Raw genomic sequence first — 25,736 nt, 5'->3', positions numbered from 1 at the left:
CTGGATTTAATTTTCGATTGAATGATCTAAAAACCGTGGCTTGAAAGTATCTATGTCATTGAAAGGGTCATACATAATGTTGAGCACGGTGTCCATCCAAAGGGGTGTGAATGTTGCTGTCTGGTGTGCAATAATTTGCATTTTGTAATGAAGGAAGGGCAGAAGAAAAAACAAAAAATGTTTCCTTATTACAATGTGCATGGGGTACACATGCCCTATACATTACATGTACAGGTGAAGTCTACAATTGACCAACTTGCATCTTTGTTACAATAATACTTTTTGGCCCCAAGGCACCCAACCGAGTGAGTATCCAACAGGAAAGTAAATAATTAATCGAATAATTGGTTTTCATCTGGGCAACTAGATAAAGGCTTTCTGAACGGTATTGTAAATACACAGAACATGTGCACACCTGTATCAGGTCTTATTATGTAGAAAGTTAGGCTCTGCAAATGTAACACGACACCTGCAGTTTTTTTTTTACTTCTAAAAAATAAGGTTAGACTGTAAGCACACTTTAATGATAAATATAAAATGACAAATTCAATTTGTGCCTATCTCATTGAGTGGCATGTACAAAAAGGCTGATGCTGTGGATTAATTATTAAATCTAAAAGCAGAATCATAAAGAGGCAAAAGCAAGCATCAACAGAAAGAGAACAATGCCATGATCTTTTGTATCCTCATTCCATCCATCTATTGTGACTATAATCTGTACAGAGCATCAGTGCTGCCAAAACCATCTCCTGAGCGATTGGGCACGATCCTGGACAAGTCACCACTCTGATGGAGGACACTCAAATGGCTCAATAATTCCCAGCAAGCTGGTACTCATTTTACTGACCTCAGAAGGATGACAAGCTGAGTCAATCCCACCTGGTATTAATTCAACAGAAAGTAAGATTTGAACTCAGGACCCAAGATCCCAAGCCCACTACCCTCACCATTAAGCCAACACCAGGCATATACCCTCATTAACCCTACCTAATCCAACACAACCCTCTTCATTGCAGATTACTGGTCTCGTTCTCTCTCTCTCTCTCTCTCTCTCTCTCTCTCTCTCTCTCTCTCTCTCTCTCTCTCTCTCTCTCTCTCTCTCTCTCTCTCTCTCTCTCTCTCTCTCTCTCTCTCTCTCTCTCTCTCTCTCTCTCTCTCTCTCTCTCTCTCTCTCTCTCTCTCTCTCTCTCTCTCTCTCTCTCTCTCTCTCTCTCTCTCTCTCTCTCTCTCTCTCTCTCTCTCTCTCTCTCTCTCTCTCTCTCTCTCTCTCTCTCTCTCTCTCTCTCTCTCTCTCTCTCTCTCTTTCTCTCTCTCTGTAAATTAATTATCTTGCTTAATCTGTGATTCATTACCTTTACTATTGTGTGTCAATTTGTTATCCATCATGTCACTCTTCTTCGAATCCCAATCTAGTATAGTAAAACGCTGATTTAAAATTCTGTCGCAGTTAACAGGAAGTACCAGACCTTGAAAAACAGAGCTAGTACTCCAGGTCCCCTGCCTTTTGAGTGGTATGAGGAATAGATCTGTGTAATATGAAAGATAAATCTTGAACGGTTTTTGAAATTTCGTGTACATAAGTCGAGATGGTTGCCATGACAACATAATTCAGCCAATCAGAGCCGTGATCTAATCAGGTTGAGATAATGTCATGACGAATAGGTATCTGCAATATGAAAGCTAAATGTTCAATGGTTTTTGAAATATCGCAAATACAAAGGAGATGGATGGATGATCGTTCGGTCGGATGGAGCTCATTTTCATGTCCCTGTTGCCAACATTGGCAGAGAGGCGGGGGACAAAAACTCTCATCTGAAAGATGATCATTTCAAATACCAGTCTTTAGCACCATGGTAGCTTCTCTCTGTGAGGTAACTTTAGAGCATCTCACCTGCATTACAATTTTAAAAAATACATACATCTTGCTCTATCTTCATGGTGAGAAGCCACGTGGAAATGCCTGCACGTCATAAGACATTGTCTTATGACGTGCAGGCATTTCCATATGGTTTCTCACGTACCTGCTGATGAACGTTTCTTTTTTGTTCCCTGCCCCTCCGCCAAAGTCGGAGATGAGGGACATTAAAATGAGCTCCGTCCAACAGACTGACTGACCACCTGACCGACCGACCGATCATCCATTCATGTGCTTTTGTGTACGTGATATTTCAAAAACCGTTCAAGATTTAGCTTTCATATGACAGATCTATTCCTCATTCCACCCAAAAGGCATGGAACCAAGAGTATTAGCCCCTCTGTTTTTTCAAAATCACCAAATTCATATACAATTTGAGTATTTATCCATTTCACTGACTTAAACAAAGGAATACCTTTCATAGTGATGGGGTAGAAGAATAGTCGAGGTTTAGTAGAACATAGGTGGTGAAATGCATCAATATGTGATCTTTGCTGAAGAATAGCAAAAGAAGACGGACAACAGTGGATGGAAGAAGGAGGAAGGTTTTGGGTTGGGAAAAGACGCCAGCAAGTAAGTGAGTCATCCATACCTGTGCTCAGGTCGCTCCATGTTTCCGATGGCATACCAAATACAAGCGAGCCAGTGTGCAATGAGAGCAAACATGCACATCAGCAGCATGAGCACAGCAGCGCCATATTCAGAATAGCGGTCAAGCTTGCGTGCTACACGTACCAAGCGCAAGAGCCGTGCTGTTTTCAACAGCCCGATGAGTGTTGTCGTCTGTGGTATGGGGATGGGTATGTTGGCAAACTCTCGTTGTGAGGGCAGGCAAAGGGTCTGAGGTTTTCAGTTATAAAACAAAGCATACAATGTCCACATTCCCATTTCACATGATTTCTATTTTCTCTGAGACTTTGAGTGACAAGCATACTTCTTTTTTAATAAGGTGCAATTTTCTCTTGTATCTCTCAACATTTATGAATGCATTAACAAGCATGTTTCAAAAGCAAGTAATATACTGTTACATTCACCTTTTGAGCTTAATGGCATGGGGAGATAAAGATAGATAAAATAATACCCCTACGAGCAAATCATCTGATATTTCTCTGCATCTTCAGTCCCTTATTCTTGTATTCTGAAAGTTTGTCCCCTACATCAAGAAGCACAGGAAAATCTCATATATTTATATCATCCATCAAATCGAACATTTTCTGCAATGAATGAGCTAACATCAGTTGTACAGAAAAAAAAAAACCCAGATGCAATCCCACATTATCACCTTTTCATGCTATTGTTCTCCACACCTTAATCATACATGAACACTTCATTCCTTACAATACCTCGAAGCTCCTGGCTTTAAAATAAGGCTGATGAAAACACATTAATAACAAGTAAAAAAAAGACATAAAATGTCATAGCCCCCGTTGTTTTAGTAATTTTGCTGTGTAGAGTTCATGGGCTAGCCCATATTTATGTACAACTAAAATGGCCACCAGTCTACCAGTCAGCCATCTTTAATCAGATCGCTAAATATATAGAGGGGCAGGTGTATGCCATCATGTATTATACTTCTGCCAAGTTTGAACAAAATCGGACCATGCATGTCTGAGAAATGGTTGGGGATACATTTCAGGAACAAAATGGCCACCAGTCAGCCATCTTGGATCAGATCTCGAAAAAAAAAATGATGTGCATTTGTTATCCATCATTCTTTATCTGTGTTGAAAGTTTGAACAACATCGGTAAATGCGTGTCTGAGAAATGGTTAATGATTTATTCGACACCGGGTTGTTGTTTTTTTCAACGAAAATGGCCGCCAGTCGGCAGTCTTGGATCTGATGTCGAAAGAATACGACATGCTTTTGTGCACCATCATGTGTTGTCTTTGGGCCAAGTGCGAATAAAATTAGTCCAGACATGTCCGAGATATGGTTGCGGATGCGCGCACACACACACACACACACACACACACACACACACACACACACACACACACACACACACACACACACACACACACACACACACACACACACACACACACACACACACACGAAAATCGAGACCAAATCCATAAGCCTCCGTTTTGGACGAAGTCTAATGGGGGCTAAAAACAACATGGATACAAGGAGCAATCGCAATGGACAAAGTCAAATTCTTACCCAACATGGTTCAGAATAATTAAGAACAAGAAAAACAGGACTATGTCGTTCTGTGGGGCTCATCGTGAAAATGTCAGCATCAAGTTTGCTCTGTAATGTTCATGAAACAATGTACTGTACTGAGTTATGAAAGAAGATAGGGAGAGTAAGGCTTGAGACAGAAATATAGCAAGTAAAAGGTCCAGTATTATATGGTCCCATCTTTTGGAAAGCTTGCAGATTAGCACAAGGAGGCCAACAGGAAACGTACGGAAAGATAACAGGAGTAACTGAGGAGCTTACAGGCATCTTTCCACACACACTCCTCTAATGATTCTCATGTGTTTTCTTGGGAGGTAAAATTGCTGAAGTTGTACATCTTTGAGGTCCTCAGAGCCAAAGAATAGCCTCTTCCTATCTCCTGATCCAGACCAAAGACAAACAATTTGACATTTCTTTGTCATTTGCCAAAAAAACCCACCAGCCTAAGAAACCCTATTTTACTACGAGAAATCATAGAATTTTTAATTTTTTAATTGTCCATTGAGAAACCTAGAAGGGAAAACCTGCTTAATGTTAAATATTGTTTCTCCACCACATCCTATTATATAGTACCTGCCACATGTTCTGGGTTATTCTTCATTTTCATTAACCTAATTCATGCATTTATATCGACACTATAAAAATTAATTTGCATACAGGGTGAAACAAAATTCTGGAATCATAGGTTAATTGTTTTTTTTTTTTTGATGATAGAACCTATGAAAATGGATTACACTATGCAAGACAAAGCTGAACTAGTCCTTTTAAATGCCGGAGGTATAAGCCAGAGAGAAACTTGTCAAGAATTCCATCGCCAACATCAAAAGTAGACCATGCCTAAACAAGGAACAGTATCAAAGTTAAAAAATAAAATAAAAGGATTTGATTGTGGATGTTTTTTTTACACACAAACAAAGAAAACAATTAACCTGAGACTCCAGAATTTTGCTGCATCCGAGCTCTCCCCTTCGTCACCCCTCCTCCCTATCTCTCCCTCCTCCCTCCCTCCCTTCCCTCCCTCATCTCTCCACCCAACCTTCCTCCTCTCTCTCTCTCTCTCTCTCTCTCTCTCTCTCTCTCTCTCTCTCTCTCTCTCTCTCTCTCTCTCCCACCACCCATTCTTCCTTCCCTCCCTCCTCTCTTGCCCCCCTCCCTCTTTCTCCCCCCCACTTAATATTTCCATCAGCAAAGCGACAGGTTGTATTTTCTTGTGATAAATAAATGAATAAGTTTCCATACCTGCTGATCCTTTGTCTGCCATTACATTCCCTGCAGCATCTGCAATGAGCTTGCATTTTGGAAACAATAACCTCCAAAGTACTCCACCAGGGGGTGCGTCTCAGAGCGGTGCTCAGCATGACTGCTCCGAGGTGAAGGTTACATTTTAACGTTTTGTGAGATTTAACTCACACGACAGAACACATGTTTATATATGTACTGTACTTCATTCACATTATCACCAGATATTGTCTTGAATTTCAAGTTGTCATTTTATTTTCAAAAATGACCACAGCTGTGATTTAAAAAAAGTCATTTACACCGCTGTCTACTGTCTCGCCAAGGCTTACAAACACCGGTTTGGTCCATCCTTCCATCCATCCTTCCTTTTCCCTCCATCCTTCCATCTTTTCTATCCATCCCTTCCATCCATCCATCCATCCATCACTTCCTTCCATCCATCTTTTACATCCATTCATCACTTCTGTCTATGCCTTCCCTCCATCCCATCCATCCATTCCTTCACGCCATCCATCCCCCTTCCATCCATACTTCCCTCCACCCATCTGTTGATAAGGAATGGCAGACTTGGCAAGCGATTAGCGATCGCTGATCGGTCATATTAAACACCACCTGGAGATGTCCAGAGTGTCAAACAATGTGCAAATTGGACAAATAAATACTTTTTATCAGCAGTTGGAACTGCTGCCAAGGTCAATTCCACAGTTTAAAATTTGAAATTCGACTCAGATTAAGAGATTCTAGAGCTTATCGCATGTGCAGAAAGTTTAAAAAGCCATGAACACTGGTGTCTCCGGGCGTTTATAAGCAAAGTGATGGATGCATCGGAGGTATGAATATCAAGCATTCGATGATATGAGTGAGGAAAGTAAAACCAATTTTTTGAGTGCTTTATCATTAAGAAACCATTGCGGCCTGTTCCCTTGGTATGCATGCAAAGTTTCAGATGGCTAGGTTTCATGGTTTTTCAGTTATGGAGGAGACACACACTGACTGACTGACCCACATTGACATTTATTATTATACATGCTTCAAAAAATAAAAAACAACTGAACCAAATCCAACCAAATTTTTCATGTTGCATAAGGGTACCACAACTATGGTTTCTGTCTGGATGGCATATCTGGGACTGGGGGGGTTGAAGGGGAGAAGAAGACCGTAATTCTCTCCATGAAAATGTTTATCGCTTCGCGCCACCTGGTGGTAGCCAGTATTACAAATCATCTTCTTGCGGAAAGAAAGTTTAAACAACTTAACAATATGCATTGATGTTGAAATGTGAGTGAGAATAATTCGAAATTTTCAAAATGTTTCATTTCATTCAATTTATGTGGAGATTTAGACCAAAGCATCCAACACTGATCTTTGCAGCGAAGCAGAATACAACAGACAAATCCGACAGACTCACTTCATCTGACACAGACCTCAAAAAATTGAGAGACATTACTTTACCCCGTTAAAGTTCCAGATGCTATTGATTAGAAGTTTGGTGTTATCAATGATTCTTTTTTTTAATAGCAGAATAAAACCTCACTTTTTAATGTTAGTTTTTCAGACTTTAATTTCAAAAAGAAGTTTAATTGCACCTGTAATAAATACTTCCTTCAAAAGGTTTCAAACTGCATTTTAGCCCTTATTGAACTTTGTCCAAAATGGGGGTTTATTGATTCGGTCTCTATTTTCATGTCTGTGCGTGCGTGCGCGTGTGTGTGCGTCCACAACCATATCTCAGACATGCATGCACCAATATTATTCATACATGGAAAAAGGACAACACATGATAGAGTGCATATGCATGTCATTTCCTTTCACATCAGATCCAAGATGGCCGACTGGCAGCCATTTTAGTTGTAAAAAAGAAAAAAACGGTGTTGAACACGTCCTGAACCATTTCTCGGACATGTATTTACCGATGTTGTTCAAACTTGGCACACAGATAATGAATGATGGCTTACATAAGCATTTTATTTCTTTTCGAGATCACATCTAAGATGACGGACTGGTGGCCATTTTAGTTGTAAAAAAAACATGCTGATGAACACGTCCTGAGCAATTTCTTGGACATACATTTACCGACGTAGCTTAAACTTGGCAAACAGATGAAGAATGATGACTTACATATGCCCTTCATTTTTTTTCGAGATTAGATGCAAGATGGCTGACTGGTGGCTATTTTATTGGGGAAAAAAACCCTGGTGTAGAACACGTCCTCAACTATTTCTCGGACATGTATTTACCGATCTAGTTTAAACTTGGCAAACAGATAAAGAACTATGGCTTACATAAGTATGTCATTCTTATTTTTTTTGAAATGAGATCCAAGATGGCTGACTGGTGGCAATTTTAGTTGTAAAAATTCAATGTTGAACATGTCCTCAACCATTTCTCAGACATGCATTTACCGGTCTTATTCAATCTTGACATACCAATAAAGAATGATGGCATACATATGCACGTCTTTTTTTTTTTTTTTTGAGATCAGATCCAAGATGGCTGACTGGCGGCCATTTTAGTTGTAAAAAACTCGATGTTGAACACGTCCTCAAACATTTCTCAGACACATTTACGGATGTTGTTCAAACTTGGCACCCTGACAAAGAATGAGGGCTTACATAAGCGTGTAATTTTTTTTCGGGATTAGCTCTAAGGTGGCCAACGTGGCCATTTTATAACCGAAATGTGTCCCCAACCATTTCTCAGACATGCATGGTCCGATTTTCTTCAAAAGTGCCATAAGCACAGTACATCATGGCATACACACCCCCTTCCTTTATTTTGTGGTCCGATCAAAGATGGCTGACTGGTAGACATGGCCATTTTAGTTGTACATAAATATTGGCCAACTCATTAATTCCATGCAGCAAAATAACTAAAACAACAGGGTCTTTGACATTTTAAGACTTTTTTTTCTTATTTGAAATAGACTGTAGTCCTATGAAGGATGAACGTTGACTGTTGTCTTATAAAATCTGCTCAAATAAATACCAAATCTAGGTCAATATACAATAAGTTTAGAGTGCTTTTAATGTGGTGATTTTTACATATGTCGCTCATGCAATCCAGTGCACTTCGGTGAAAGAGTTTCAACAAGGACCAGACATGTACATGAAGTGATATTACATTGTGTGTTTGGTGTGTAAAGTGCTATTAAGTGATATTGCATTTAGTAGTACTGCATTGTATACTGAATGAATGTGTATATATATATATATATATATATATATGTATATGTATATATATGTATGTATATATATATGTATATGTATGTACATATACATATACATATATATATACATATACATGTACATATACATATACATATACATATATATACATATACATATATATATATATATATATATATATATATATATATATATATACATATATATATATATATATATATACATATACACACATATATATACATATATATTTATATACATATATATATACACATATATATATATATACATATATTTATATACATATATACATATATATATATATATGCATATACATATATATATATATATATATATATATATATATATATATATATATATATATATATATATATATATATACACACACACATACACATACATCTCTATTATAAAACCAAGCTTGCATATTAAAAACTCGGCTCGCCGTCACACGATCCCTATGAAATTGCTGTGGCACTTACTGGACATGCCGACAATGTTTCGGAAGTCTTGGCGTTCCATAGTACCACTTGCATTTTAACACAATGCGTATTTTTGTCATTCCCCGTGTACGGTCTGTTGTCTGCAACCGGCTATGTTGTACTGCTATCTCGTGCATGTGCACGGGTATCGCTAGTATGTATATATTGTTGCAGAGCCGGGTATCGGCTGCGAGCACGACCGCTAGGTGGAGCAGTCGGGTCGACTCTATCGAACACCCGGAATGTAGATCGTACCTTTCGGAAAATTCCGAGGGTACGGGTCCATTACCGGACCGTGGATCGTCAATAATTTCAACACGTGATACAGGGTTATTTGCCAATCTTCAAAATACCTAGAGATCCACATGGCGAGTTCCTGAGTATTCACACCCTCGACGGCACTCGTACAAGTCGAGCCGTTAGCATGTCCGACCCATGCGCAACCCGAGCGGATGGTTGCCGAAGTCCCGTTGGTCCAAATGTACATTTACAGTGGCAACAGCCTTTGTAATTCACCAACACACGCCATGCTAAGCCAATGGAAGAAATACAGCATCGAACTGATACATTTAACAAATGGGGTATTTATTCACAGTAATCGGGCAAACGAGGGAAGCACGTAAGGGCAGAGTTATCACGACTAATGGAGAATGCAAATTTACACACAAGCACTTAAACAATTCCTACTCACAGACGGGCCCACCGACACACACACACACACACACACACACACACACACACACACACACACACACACACACACACACACACACACACACACACACACACACACACACACACACACACACACACACACACACACATTGCTGGAATTATAGATAGATGGCATGAAACCATGGATGACCTTAAACAAGCAGTGAGACTTGCTTTTAATCATATCACCCACAAATGCTCTGGAAAATGTCCCACAGAGCATGTCGCAAAATGATTCTCTGTAATGACAATGACGGAACACAAACGGATCCACTGGACACTTAAGGCTCGTATCATTTGCTGTAAAATGTGTAATAAAGTAAAAGATTACTGCAAATGAATGTGGTATAACTTGTAGAACCCTTCAGTGTTGTCAGTTAATATGATGAAAAGCAATGTTACAATTTTTACAAGGGTGACAAGACATTGTAGCCACCCTTCAGATACCACTTGCATGATGTTGCCTGGTGTTGGCTTTGCGGTTAGGGTGGCAGCTTGGGATCCTCGGGTCCAGAGTTCGAGCCCCGTTGGCCACTGAATTAACCCTAGGCTATTGACTCAGCCCGTCATCCTTCCGAGGTCAGGGAAATGAGCACCAGTATATTGGTAATCGGGGCACTGCATCAGCGGCATAGCTGCGCCCTGAACCAATGATGCAACCAGCAGCCAAAAAGGCAGCACACGATGGGAACCTTGCATGACAATAAATCAAATGCAGCATCAAATCTTCAGCATAGATCACTGTAAATAATGGCCAAATAACTTCAGAATGTGAAAGTGATCAGATATGCGTAGGTCGACACAGAACACACAGCAAACACGCAAAATACCGCCATAATCATGCTGCTAACTGTGTTTTATCGTTCGGGGAAGTAATAAAAAAACACTTCAGAGTTTCAGATCATGGGTGGCCATGGTCAATAAAGCACTCCATTTGTTCTGCACCAGGATGTGGTGTATACACCATGACAATACCACTCTTTACGGTGCCAAATGCCCAGCTTATGAAGTGTTATTACATCATGTTCCTGATTGCACACTCCAATAAATACATCAACTAGAGTTAGAAGCACGTGCTAGGCCACACAACTGCTTGTAACTCGAGTTTACGACGCGAAAGTAAAAGTTTCCTCCCACTCATTACTCACGAGATCTGATAGAAATGTGATGAGAATCTCATGATAAACTTTTGTGAGGGAAAGCTATGACATTTGAGGACAGCACACCACACGTGATATGATAAACACAATGATGGAGAGATATTTGTTTCCACGCCGTTTATGAAATATACAGCACCATAATAAAGGTCACTCGATACTATGGCATCACAGCTGTGAAATTAAACAAGTGACAGCACAATTACGTAACTTTGTAGTCTGACGTCATACCCATTTTATATCCACTATGAAGCTTTCAGCAAAACGATAAAGCTACATGATGCTTGTATCTGCAGACATTATCCCAAGTTGATTGGTTTACTATTATAATTAATTACACATGCCTGTCATTGGTGGATTCATCATTCCTTAATACTAGCGATACCCGTGCACATGCACGGGATAGCAGTACAACATAGCTGGTAGCAGACGACAGACCGTACACGGGGAATGACAAAAATACGCATTGTGCAAAATGCAAGTGGTACTATGGAACGCCAAGACTTCCCAAACATTGTCGGCATGTCCAGTAAGTGCCACAGCAATTTCATAGGGATCGTGTGACGGCGAGCCGAGTTTTTAGTGTGCAAGCTTGGTATTATAATAGAGATGACAGAAGTGATGAGTTGTTATTTTTAAGTATTTGGTTCAGTGATTTTGTGTCCGGGTTGTTGTATTTGATATTGTTTAAACTTACCGTAGTGCTGGTATCATATGAGTAATTGTATTGATGTTATTTGGAAGCGTTTGTTCGAGGTATCATTATTTTAGTGGCGAGTAAAGCGGTACATCTTAATTTTCGATGTTTCTCATCCAGGGATTACATTAGTCGGTTGGCTGTGCAGGTAATAAGGTACGGAGTGAAAACATGGTTGGGAAGCGAGTCACTCGAGGAACATGGAGAAGAGAGTAAGATTATAAATGCGATTATCAGTGTTTACTTCAATTCTGGGGGGGAATTACAACATCCACAATTCTGATGGAATAAACCGATCCATAATTCTGGCGGAATTACCACTCGTAATTCAAGGGAATGAAACCATCCATAATTCTTGGGGAATTAAACCACCGGCAATCCGGGGGATTTGACCCACCCATAATTCTGGGGAAATTACCCAGCCCGTTAACTCTGGGGGAGTTAAACTTCCAGTAATTCTGGGGGAAATGAAAACCCATAATTCAGGGGAATTAAACCACCCGTAATTTTTGGGGATTTAAACCACCCGTAATTTTGGGGGAATTAAACCACTCGTAATTTTGGGGGAATTATACCGCCCGTAATTTTGGGGGAATTAAACCACCCGTAATTTTGGGGGAAATTAAACCGCCCGTAATTTTGGGGGAATTAAACCGCCCATAATTTTGGGGGAATTAAACCACTCGTAATTTTGGGGGAATTATACCACCCGTAATTTTGGGGGAATTAAACCACCCGTAATTTTGGGGGAATTAAACCACCCGTCATTTTGGGGGAATTAAACCGCCCATCATTTTGGGGGAATTAAACCACTCGTAATTTTGGGGGAATTATACCACCCGTAATTTTGGGGGAATTAAACCACCCGTCATTTTGGGGGAATTAAACCGCCCATAATTTTGGAGGAATTAAACCACCCATAATTTTGGGGGTATTAAACCACCCATAATTTTGGGGGAATTAAACCACCCGTAATTCTAGGGGAATTAAACCACCCGTAATTCTGGGAGAATTAAACTACCCATAATTCTGGGGAATTAACCCATAATTAGGACGTGTTGTTTGCTGGTATTCCTCAATCTTCAAGGAGAATGGTAAACATACTGTATCAATGTGTTGTTTTGAAGGAGTGGGAGTAGGGGATATTGACGGAAGGTTAAATAACATAGTGACAGGACATGTCAAGATGACATTGGTTGTGGTAGACAGAAGCAAATAATATTGGAAAAGTTTATTCTGAGGATTTCGAAAATAAGTACCATACAGGATATTGGGTAGCTGACTGAATGAAAAGGGTCATGAGGCAATGCTTTCTGGTATTCATCCAGAATAGCAAACGGAATATAATTCATGGTTGAAAGAACTATGGATGCTAAAGTATGGTTGGAAGAATGGTGAAGGCAGCAAGGTTTTGCATTTCGGAAACAATGGAAATCATTTAGGGGCAAAGGAATAAATATAAAGGGGGCAACAGAGCTTTAAATGGAATTGAATTGGGACTTCAGGATTTTTTGGCTCAAGGAGGGTGGAGAGGCTTTAAAGGGAGGAACTGAAACTGATGGCATGATTGGTAAAGAAAAGCAGGAAAAAACAATGAGCAGGAGGGGAAAAAAGTTTAGAATTAGGACATTCAGTAGAACACATACCTCTGCCACACAATGCCTGATCTACGAGCATATCAGGCCCAATACATTTTGGAAATATTAGGCTTTGTATCGTTTTTGACCCCATCTCTCAATGGTGAAGAATCACTTCAAAAATTAAATAATTATCGTATCCGGATCCTCACCAAAATCAAATTAATTCATGCTTGTCACACACCCAACTTGTTCACCAAGCTGCATCTGAATACATCCACAACTTTTTGAGCTATCATGCTATATATCTGTTTTTCCCCATCTCTCAATGGTGAAGAATCACTTAAAATATTCTAGTATCCGGATCCGGATCTGGATCTTCACATAGATCAAATCAGTTCGTCCTTGTCACACACCGAACCTACCCACCAAATTTCATCCAGATCCATCAAAAAAATTTTGAGATATCCTGCACACAAACAAACAGACAGGGGTGAAAAAATAACCTCCTTCTACCTTCGGTGGTGGAGGTAAAAAGAGGAGGAAAAACTGGCAAAACCTTTACCTAGTCCTGAAACAAGGCAACCTCTTCACGAGACCACTGTGCAGGAGGGGGTTGCTAGGTCAGACGGAAAAATATTCCTACCCCCATTGGGTGTTTTTTAGGAGACACCATCTCCGTACAGGATGGCCATTGACTCCTGAAGAGAGCTCATCCGCCCTTTGTCAGGTGCTGTTTTTAGTCCTGGCAGGGTGTCAAAGTCACCCTCCTCACCAGCAAAGCCAGTGAGTGGTGTCAGTTTAGTCGCCGACAACCTGACCATGCGGCAGCGAGCACTGGGTTACGTGTTACCAGTGCCAGTCCCAAAAGACTGACCTGACTCCGTATGATGGAAGAGCCTGAAGCTAAATTAGATAGCGAGGTGTAATATATATATATATATATATATATATATATATATATATATATATATATATATATATATATATATATATATATATATATATATATATATACATATATATATATATATATATATATATATATATATATATATATATATATATATATATATATATATATATATATATATATATATATATATATATATAGTTGCAGTATATTAGACTTGGTTAAATTAGGAGATAAATTGGATGACAGTACTAGGAGGCTACAAGAGGTATAACTGTGATAGGAAAGAGAAAACAGGAGGGGAGTGCAGCAATCTGGATAAATACAATATTGCATTGAGACAAAAGGATGACATAAAGGAGAGAATTAATGCTGAGGAATCTGTGTGAATAGAGATTATAGAGGTGGCAAAAGTATGATGGTACTGGTAGGATGCTTATCTCCTGGGGTGAGGGAATAACATTTGAGAAGAGTTCTGAAAGGCACAAAGTAAGGAAAGAGAATTGATTATGGGGAATTTTAATTGGTCAGAGATAAATTGGGTCTGTGAACAGGGAAAGGGCAGAGCAAATAACAATTTCTCGATGTAATCCAGGAAGGGTGAGATACGTCTTTTTAAGTAATGATCCTAATATGGTTGGGGGGGGGGGGAAGAGAATTTGGGGATAGGTAAATACAACATAATATATGGAGAAGATTGAGGTTATTATATTTGAGGAAGGAAAACTTTGAGGGTTTGCGGAGAGAGTTAGGTGCTATAGATTGGGAGAAACTAACAAAAGGGTGATCAGCATCAGAGAAATGGGCAACCTGTAAGGAGCAAATGTGTAGAGTACAGAGCAAGTATATCCCAGTGATGTGTAAATCTAGTGAGAGAAAGAGACCAAGGTGGTTGAGCAGGGAAGTAAGGGGTGCTATGATGGATAATTCGTATTCATACACTGGTGTTCTGTATGGAGGCAGGTTCAGTACTGACAATGCAGTGTCTTGGCAAGGGTTTTTTCTGGGAGGTTTGCCATTCCCTTCCCAGCAGTAGTTAAGGCAGGAATTTGGAATTTGGTCATGGTGCCGGCAATAGATCACCAACTCTTTGCGAAGGACACAATGGGATCTTAACGTCCACCAACTACGGGACGCCCAGTTTAAAGTCCATCCGAGGGACGGCACACACATTGATGAATCACCCTGCTTGTGAAACACCAGGCTGATAGTTTCTAGCTGGGTCGGGATTCAAACCCAGGCTGGACAGCTTACAGGTGTGTGTGCATTTATCAAGGGCATCCTGTCACCCTTATTAAGGATAAGCAGAAGGTATTTATTTGGAGTAAAACAACAGGATTGGAGTCGGTGGAGAAGATGTTGAAGATGTTAATTAGGAATCAAATGGGAAGCCATTGCAAGACATCCCTGCTGGTCATCAACATTGCAAGACATTACATTGAATTGGTTGTATTGTCTTTATATATTACAGGGACCCACTGTACTGTTATTTGAGGGCACCTTTAACAATATTTTGGGGCTGGCAGGATGGCCTTGAGGCGCACTTGCTTCCAAGCGATATGGTCTGGATTCGAATCCCAACCGAGCTAAAAACTGTCATCCTGGTGTTTCACAAGCAAGGTGATTCATCAATGTGTGTGCCGTCCTTTGGATGGACGTTAAACTGGGCGTCCTGTCTGCCAGCATTAGTTGGTGGACGTTAAAGATCCCACAGTGTCCTTCATGAGTCGGCCAGCTATCGCTGGCACCATTGACAAGGAATTCCAAAAAAAATTCCTGCCTTAACCTCAGGTTTCCCCTGTCCCAAGGGAACAAAGTGCAAAAGGGTCATTAGCTGGGCATGCAAATTAGTAATAGTAGTAGTTAACAACCTTTTGGAAAGTGAGAGCAAAATTTGCCACATTCATTGTGAGTGCGGGTTGATTATGGAACCAAAAGATTACCCACCAACACACCTCTAAATAAAAATAAACAGCTGAAAAGAGTGAGAGCAGGTATGAGTTATCAGGAAGTAAGATGTTACAACATTAGTGCAAAATTGTACAACGAAAAGAAAAGATAAAATTCACAAAAATTGAAAACAATAGTGGAGGCTTAAGGGATACACGTTGGGATAATTTTAATATTGTTCTGCGGTGGCTCACCTCTCCTGAACTGGATCCAAAGATAAGAAGGTCGAAAGGAATAGCAGCCACCATGTCAATGAGGAACCATCCTTTGAAGTACTGTATGGCAATCTTTCCTGGATGGCTGACCACCTCCTCATTCTTATTGACATAAGTGGTGCGGAAGTTGATAATAATATCAATGAGAAACATGATGTCCACAATGAGGTCCACAATATTCAGTGGGTTGCAGGTGTATCCACAATTTTGACGTTGCTGCTCGACTTGCTGATCACTCAGTAAAAAAGCTGCCGAGTAAGGAGTGAAGATGGCCGTGTAGATCACAAGTAACAAAATGAGCCAGTCCCACACGGCCTTGAAAGGGCTATAGTGCAAGATTGTCCATTTGTGAATGCGAGGAGTTTGGAGTTTGTACTCGGGAAGCACATCTGCTCCCAATGATAGAACCTGTGCAGCAGAGGGACAGGACATAAGAATGTCAGAAAAGGTATAAATAAAAGGACATGCACTGAGCAATCTTTACACACACAAGCATGCTTTGAGATTTTGTATACCGCTCCTTCCCAATTCCATATCCAGGCGATGCATGACATCATCGCCGGGTGCCGGAGGAAGGGAGTACTTAGTTATTACTCCGTTTGTTTGTTTTCTTGTTTGATTTCTTGTTTGTTCGTTTGTTTATCCAGGCGATGTCTCAGCCATCCTTTGAGCGAGGAAGCTGAAATTTGGGGACAAAAGTGAAGATCTGCCTTTAATGAAGATTAATTGATTAATTCCTTAATTATTGTCGATTTATTAATTACTATATTTTAGTTCTCATCTGATCAATATCTCAGGCATCTTTTCAGCCAGGAAGCTGATATTCGACATGACATTGAACAAGGGATTTGGCTGTAAAGGGTATTTTGATTTATTGATTAATCAATTAATTATTTGTTTTTTTTCGATTGATTACTTAATTTTCAAAAAGTTACAGATTCGGATGAAACGGTGGTGGTTTAGTTATGCTATCAGCCAATTGATTAAGAGCAAGCTCAAATGAGCTAAGATCCTCGTCCTCTTAATGATGACATCATAAAAACGAATATGACCTCATTGTGAAGTATCAGGTTTGCGATAAATTATCTGTACTAATGCCCGGCTTGATTCCCGCAAACAAAATTCAAACAGCTTGCCTAGTTTCGGAGATAATGGTATCGGCGATTTCCATCAGCGGCGATATTATGACGTCAACTTTTTTTCTAGGAAGAATTTCCAAAATCGGAGATGGTTACTGCCTGCGCGTGGGCTTTCTGCATATACCTGGCAAGTTTCACGAAGATCCCATGAAAACTCTGGGTTGTGAAACAAAAAATGTCAAAAAATAGGAACGACGTCATAAAAATTGATATGACATCATAGTGATGTATCAAATGTGCGGTAATTCATCTCTGCTAATGCCCTGTTCGATTCCCACAAACAGAATTCAAAAAGCTTGCCGAGTTTCGGAGATAATTTTTCAGGCGATTTCCATTAGCGGAGATATTTTGACGTCATAACTTTTTTTTTCTCGGAGGAATTTTCAAAATCGGAGATGGTTACTGTCTGTGCGGGGAATTTTTAGATGTATATGGCAAGTTTCAGGAAGTTTTGATGAAAACTGTAGGCTGTGAAACAAAAAAGTCCACAAGAAGAAGATGAAGAACAACAACGTAAGTAAGACTTAGAGGTCCTCCACGAGGATCTAAAAATTATTTTATGATAAGTATTTATTAATTTTAATTATGCAATAAATTAATCAATCAATTATTATGCACCGCTCTCTCCCAATTCCGACTCCATATGCTGCAAGGTGGCATGCCACCTGCCACCGTGTGTTTGTGGCATGCCACCTTGCAGCACATGGAGTGACATCGCACGCTGGAGGATTGTTATTTATATTTGGCATGGAGGGTGTACTTGAATGTACTGCTACTTGTTTGTTCTCAAAGTTTTGTTCTGAGGACACTTTTCAGTGTCGCCACCGAGTCCCGGACGGTTTCTAACTGCAGTTCATTTGTAGTAATATTCCCAGGGATGGTTTTTAAGATCGCTGTAAGGTTCTTTTGTGTGAGGTCCAATCCGTGTGTTTGCCTTTAAATCCGAAGATCATGAGAAATGTGTGCAACTTACTATTTATAGGTAATTGTCAGTATATATATATATATATATATATATATATATATATATATATATATATATATATATATATATATATATATATATGTATATACAATATACATGTACAGTATGACAGAGATGGCCGTCTATTCGTCGGTTCGTGGTTTTCATTGATTAGCTGACTGAGGCTAGGTACAATGTGATTGGCTCCCGGCAACATTGAATAATGTGTCATCAAGATTTATTAAAAACTGATATTCGAAATCTCATTCCATATTTGACTATCAAAACTCATGGCCCAAATAGTTATGTAGAAATGTAGAGTAAAATTGCTAAAAAAAAAATTTGATGTATGTTTTTTTTCTTGTATATTTTACTTTTTTTTCTGGTACTTATACTATCGATTTTTGCATGTGGTACATTTGATAACTTCCATGATGTGCATTTATTGATATGCTGTCACAAACAATTCACTGACAAGACATTTTCTTCAGTTCTGAAGGCCAGTCAGGCTGAAGCACGTCCATGGGTCCATTCCCTTCCCAAAGGGTGTGCTGGCATTATCAAAAGAAAGGGTTCTAAAGCCAATGTAGGCTGACCAATACTGCAGGCAGAAGTACAGCAGCTGTTGTGTGTGTGTGTGTGTGTGTGTGTGTGTGTGTGTGTGTGTGTGTGTGTGTGTGTTTGGTTGTTATCTCCATAATTCAGGTTTCAGAAGGTGGAACGGAGCCCTCCTAGGACTCGAAGTATCCAACTTCGTTTTGGTGAAGGATCGTGATCCATGGCCTAAATTGTGAAGTTGTTCTCAGAGTTTTGTAGCAATCTTTACTCTCACACAAAGGAATAATACCATTGTTACCGAGCCCCGGACAGCATCCAACTGTAATTTGTTTTTGGGATAATGTTCCTGTCGATGGTTTGTAGGATCTTTGTAAGGTGTGTGTATGTGTGTGTTTGTGTGCATATACCTGTGCATGTGTTGGCTGTTGGCTATTGACTGAAAGCAAAGGGTTTTGAGGTCATGTTTTCTGGGATTCTCCCAAGATTAGGAAACAACATAGAAATTATGAGCAGAACAATATATGTCAACCAATGGCTGGAATAATGGTGTAGGGAGGAAGGTTTTAACATTTAAGCAGCAGTGGGAATCATTTCAGGGACAAAGGGAGTGTTTCCAGAATGATGGCCGTATGTTAAATAGAAAGGGGGCAGCAAAGTTTGCAGTGGGAATTGAGGAAGGAATTCAGGCTTTTTTAGGTCAGCGGAGGGTGGAGAAGGTATTATGGAAGGAACGGATGATGTAATTGTGATAAGTAAGGCCAGGCAAGAAAATAGAATTTCAGGAAGGGAAAAGTTAAACATATTCTACACCATTGCCAGAAGTTTAAATAATAAGATGGAAGAGCTTGAAGCCAAAGTGGATAGTGAAGAGTACGATATCGTTGCAGTAAGGCCTAAGTCACATTTGGCACGGCGGCCGTAGGGTCTACAAAATCTACGGCCACGAGCAATTATAAGGCGGCCGCAGTATTTCCACAGTCACACAATGTAGCAGTCACATATGTTTTTATTTTTCGGGGAGCCGCACGGCGTATTTATAAATTGTGGAGACCGAAAACGTGGGGGTGCCATACGGTCTTTGATTTGATGTCGCACAGTGACCTTAGGGCGTCCCTGCGGCGGCCATATAATTTAAGGCAGATGCAAGGCGACCACAGGGGGGCCCTAAGGCAAACGTGCGGCCTGACGGACGGTAACGAGTGGGTTCTTTTTTTCTGCTTGTCGAATTGCTACGCCGAACGTAGAAATGAAAAAAAGTTATAACTCCTCGCTATAATTCCACGGTGACCCTACGGCCTGTAAAATATAGCCATACGGCGTAGGGCCACCCTGAGGCCACCTCAGAAACTCTGCGGCCTCCGCACGTTTCTGTCAATTCAAGGGGGGGGGGGTACGGCCGCCGTATCCTAGCCATAGAGCAAATGTGACTTGGGCCTAAGTGAGACATGGTTTAAGGAGGAGAGTAACTGAAGGACAGGATTAGAAGGCTGCAAGCTCTGTTTGAGGTCTTCTGGATCGCTGCTGAACAACGGCTACATCTGTGAGGCTTTGCCATGACACATGGATTCTCTGCTGTTTCTTCTTTTCTATGTGTGGAGATGTCACTTCCCATCATGCCAGTTTACTGGGAGTCAGTCCTCAATCCAGTCCATGGTATTGCACCCAAAGTCTTTTGTCATAAGGTCTGCCTCCTTTCCGACTCACAAGTCTCCAAATAACAATCATTCTTTGTTTGATGTTGTCAAGTCTGATGTCCATCGAGCCTGTCCTTCTCCCCTATTCCTCTTGATTGAGAGGTTGTTGTCTGGAGAAGAAATTGTGTGGCAAATTGGTTGAAGTGTTATATCCACTACCTCCCTTATCTCATCAGCTCCTGATATCAATGTTCCGAGAATTCCTTCATCATCTGACTGCTTTGTCCTCTTTCTTTGCCTTTATTCAGTTATTTTTAATATGAAGACATATCCATCTTGGAAAGCTGTCAACATCTCTCCAATTAACAAGAAGGGATCCACCTCTAATGTTTTCAACTGCAGACTGGTCAAACTTGTCCTCATCATAACCAAACTGCTACAATCTATCACTGCAGTATACCTTCAGCATATTCTTTTCTCCAACTCTCTAATACCTCATCATCATAGTTTTGTTGCTTCCCCAAATATTCTATCATGCATGTTGCTTATCTTAACCCAACAAGGATGGATGCACTAAATCTCAAACAAGAAATCAGGGCCATCCCTCAAGCTTTCACCACGATCTGGCACCCATCTTTACTTTCCCAATTAATTGTGTGCTAATGGTGTTCAGTGGTCCTTCTTGAATGATTGACAGATTTTCGATGCAAGAGGAAACAACAGGTTCCTCTTGATGGCATTTTGTCTCAAGATTTTGTCAAGGCAGTTTTATTAGCACAGACCTTATTATAATATTTGGTCTGCATCATTGACCTCTGCACTGCATAATCCTCTGTGCAATTCAGGGCCCAATTCAGAGGATTATCCTCCATTTTTCCAGATCTGCAAAAATAAACTGTTGGTCAGCTACCAGGAAAGTGTACTTCAACAAATGGAAATCATACACTTTGAATCTCACTCTCTCCCATGACAAGGATTGGCTTTTGAACCCTCCAGTCTCCTTATCTGGCCAAATTCTGGAAGACGTGCAGTACCTTGAGGTCATAGGCCCTCATAATCCACTTGAATGCTCACAATTTGTTTGAGGCAGACTACATCCTTAAGCTTGTTCCGAAGACAGGCGAACACAGCGGTATTTTCTGCAGAGCTAAGTCCATTCTGAGCCGCTCAGAACTCAAAGTATAACTAAAACCTTCATCTGAAGCATCATGCAGTTTGTTTCCCAAATCTACATTAGTGCAGCTGCTTTCCATCTTGATTCCCTGGAGGTGATTAAGTCCAAGTCTCTCCGTGTTGCTGGCATGGAATGGTAGCTGCTTCTTATCCACCACAAGCAGGTTGGTGCACTCTCAGTTTTCTATTTCACTTCTGGCCTTACTCCTCCAAATCTTATCTCTTAATCCACCCCGAGCCTACATTCATTCTTCCAGAATACCACACCTGATTACCCTCCCAAATTTTAACCTGAATGCTCACCTCCATTCCTCCATCCCTATATCCTCTCATCTGTGGAAATGACTCCCTGTGCTTATTGTCTCATCCCTCCCCCCACCCCTCCATCCTCTAAGAATGCTGTCAATCACCATCTCATGTTTTCCTCCACCCCTGCTCTCTGCTAATTCACTGACTGACAGACACACCATCTCCTCTCCCACCCCTTTCCCTTCTGCCAGTCACATCCATTTCTTTGTCTCCCAGTTCACCTTTGATCCTCTGTCAATGTGCGAATCTGTTACCACACTGTCATTCCAGTCACCCGTGAGCACAGATACAAAACAAAAAATCCATAAGAACAGATCGTCGGAGAGAATAGGTGATTACAAAAGTTGGTTGAGAGTGTGAACCAGAAAGCAGACAGAACATGATAAATAAAATTGTTTTTTTTTTTAATCTTTTGGGGGGGGGGCTAAAATTTTATTTTCCCAAAACAAATTTTTTTGCCTCCCCCACCCCCAAATTTTTTTTTTTGAAAAATAAGCATTTTATTTCTTCAAAATACTAACAGGAATAGAAAAAGCACCAGGCAATGCCAGGTACCCCAGCCAGTACTTCATATATAAATTAGTGCAAAGTCAATGGTATGTTGCATCAGAGATGCTTGGAACACCGATGACATCATTATGTCAACAGGTAGACAGCTCTTTTACTGTTTTACATAGTTTATTCCGACGGCTCAATCAGTCAGAGCCGTCAAAGCAAGTCTTCCAGCAATTACAATTTTTTTATTTTTCTGCAAAAATGGTGCTTCGTATGAGCTAACAGTCGATTTGACATTTAAAATGTCACTTCAACACTTCCTTTTTCGCTTCAATTAAATTGATGCTTCAGCAGGAAGCTCCACATGACCATGTTGCACAAGGTAATTAGTTTGTGATATTAATTCCTGTGCAATTATTTTCTTAATTGGGTCAAGTAACATTAGTGTATCAAATTTGCTTTCAAAAGATGCTGAGGCCTCGCCATCTTGAGCAAAAATCTACCTTGACACAACAAATGAAATTTGTATTAAGCCATATTCCAACATCCTTCCTTTTTGGAGAAAATGTTTTGGTTCTTGGAGATCAAGTTAAAGGATGTTGTGTATTCCATTTGGAGATGTTCAATACCTGAATAATTTGCAATGATATTGCAGTAGCTTGTTTGCCTGGTTATTATTTGCAATGATTTCCTGGATGATAACCACAACATTTATAATGATACCCACAACACCCACGTATGTTGTATACTGTATATATGTGTGTGTGTGTGTGTGTGTGTGTGTGTGTGTGTGTGTGTGTGTGTGTGTATGTATATATATATATATATATATATATATATATATATATATATATATATATATATATGTATGTGTATATATATATATATATATATATATATATATATATATATATATATATATATATATATATATATATATATATATGTACTGTGAGAACCCTGAGATTCACAGTTCTGCTATTTGCGGACCCCACGTATTTGCAGTTCATAAAATGTGATCTGCTTCTACATTTGTATCCCTGTGCTTTTCGTATTCACATTGGAGTAGTTGCGGTTGTTCGCAAGGGAACTTGCACTTTTTCTGACCTGCTGAAACATTCGCAGCCCTATGCCTCGTATATTCGTGGTTTTTCGCAGGCGTATTCACGATTTTTCACGGTTTTTTGATTTTTCATTTTACCTTATGAATCATGAACCACCAGGAACCTGTCCCCTTTTCTACCATTGAAAAAACACCCCGACATTCGCGGATTCGACATTTTTCAGGAACGTATCCCCCACGAATGTTGGGGACTGACAGTATATATCTATATATCTATATATATATATATATATATATATATATATATATATATATATATATATATATATACATACAAGCCGGTAAGCGACATGGGTGGTCGCTATATAATTGCATACTAATCATACAGTTTTTGACGGATCGGGCTGAAAATTTTTGACAAAGAGGTTGATTATAGTGTGCATAAAAGTGCGGAAGCCGATTTTTGATTTTCGAAAAAATATATATATATATAAAAATATTTTTCGGATTTTTTCAAAAAATTCAAAGTCCCGTTGCTAGGTAATGGTGGCATCCAAAGCAACGGTGCTCAAAAGTGTACAACTATATCCTGGTATGAACCTACCAGTCAAGTTTCATCAAAATCGGTTGACTCTGGCCTCCAGAGCTGTCCATTACATACAGACGGAAAACCTGAGAATAACGGTAGTCGAGCAACCACCCAATATACACGTACATGCTGTTCAGTGCATTCATAAAGTATTCACCTCCCTTGACCTTTTCACATTTTGTTGTTGCAGCCTGAATTTAAAGTGGATTGAATAAAAAAAAATTGTCACCGATATACACAAAATACCCCATAATGACCAAGTGAAAACATGTTTTTTGACATTTTTACAAATTTAGTGAAGATGAAATACAGAAATACCTAATTTACATGAGTTTTCAGCCCACTGAGTCAATACTTTGTGGAAGCGCCTTTGGCAGCGATTGCAGCTTCGAGTTTTCTTGGATATGTCCGTATCAGCCTGGATTTGGGGATTTTCTCCCATTTTTCCTTTAGATTTGTTCAAGCTCCGTCAAGTTGGATGGGGAGTGTCAGTGAACAGCAATCTTAAAGTCTTTCCACAGATTCTCAATGGGATTCAAGTCTGACCTTTGACAAGGCCATTCACAGACTTTCATGTTCTGAAGCCATTCAAGTGTTGCTTTGGCTGTGTGCTTGGATCATTGTCCTGTTGGAATGTAACTCCTCACCACAGTCTGAGGTCTTTTGCACTCTGAAGCAGGTTTTCCATAAGGATTTGCTTGTATTTGGCTCCATTAATTGTTCCCTCTATCCTTACAAGACTCACAGTCCCTACCACTGAAAAGCATCCCCAAAGCACAGTCCTGCCACCACCATGCTTCATGGTAGGGATGGTGTTAGATAGGTGATGAGCTGTGCTCCGTTTTTGCCAGACGTAGCGCTTTGCATCCAGGCCAAATACTTAAATTTTTTTAATCTCGTGAGACCACAGAATCTTTTGCCTCATGCTCTCAAAATCTTTCACATGCCTTTTTGCAAACTCCAGGTGTACTGTTATTGTGCCGTTTTCTCAGAAGTGGCTTCTGTCTTGCCACTCTCCCAAAAAGCATAGATTTGTGAAGTGCTGCAGAAACAGTTGTCCTTTCAGCAGGTTCTCTCATCTCAGCCAAGGAATTCTGTAGTTCTGTCATCGTGGTCACTGGGTTCTTGGCCACCTCCCTGACCAAGGTCCTTCTTGCCCTGTTGCTCAATTTGGTCGGATGGCCAGCTCTAGGAAGAGTCTGTGTAGTTCCATATTCTTTCTATTTCCTAATGATGGAGCTCACTGTGCTCTTAGGAACTTCAAACACTCCAGAAATTGTTTTATGCCCTTCCCCACATCTACAGTATGCCTCCTCACAATTTTTCTCGGCATTCTACGGGCAGGTCCTTGGACTTCATGGTGGAGTTTCTGCTCTGACATGATCTGTCAACTGTGGGTGGAACCTTATATAGAAAGGTGTGTTTCTTTCTAAATCATGTGCTTTCAATTGAATTGGCCACAGGTAGACTCCATTCAAGTTGTGGAGACATCTCAGGGATGATCAAAGAAAAATGGATGCCCCTGAGCTCAATTTGGAACATCATAGCAAAGGAGTTGAAT

At 40.1% G+C, this 25,736-nt stretch overlaps 1 protein-coding gene across 4 annotated transcripts in view; it reads right to left on the bottom strand.

The window, feature by feature from the left end:
- The window catches only part of LOC147029638 (voltage-gated inwardly rectifying potassium channel KCNH7-like), a 415,871-nt gene that overhangs the window by 60,868 nt on the left and 329,267 nt on the right, over positions 1-25,736 (bottom strand). For all 4 annotated transcript variants that reach the window (XM_085872840.1, XM_085872838.1, XM_085872842.1 and 1 more), the window contains exons 6-7: positions 16,231-16,659; positions 2,508-2,698 (exon numbers count right to left, since the gene is read on the bottom strand). In XM_085872840.1, the coding sequence (XP_085728966.1) occupies positions 2,508-2,698; positions 16,231-16,659 (620 nt within the window). The remainder of the gene's footprint in view (positions 1-2,507; positions 2,699-16,230; positions 16,660-25,736) is intronic.

This window comes from Eptatretus burgeri, chromosome 3 (genome assembly GCF_056783735.1).
Source record: "Eptatretus burgeri isolate ZD-2024b chromosome 3, Ebu_testis_v1, whole genome shotgun sequence".
In the NCBI taxonomy this organism is placed as follows: domain Eukaryota; kingdom Metazoa; phylum Chordata; class Myxini; order Myxiniformes; family Myxinidae; genus Eptatretus; species Eptatretus burgeri.
Note: the sequence above shows the minus strand (reverse complement) of the source record. Positions and strands in the feature narration are given on the sequence as shown.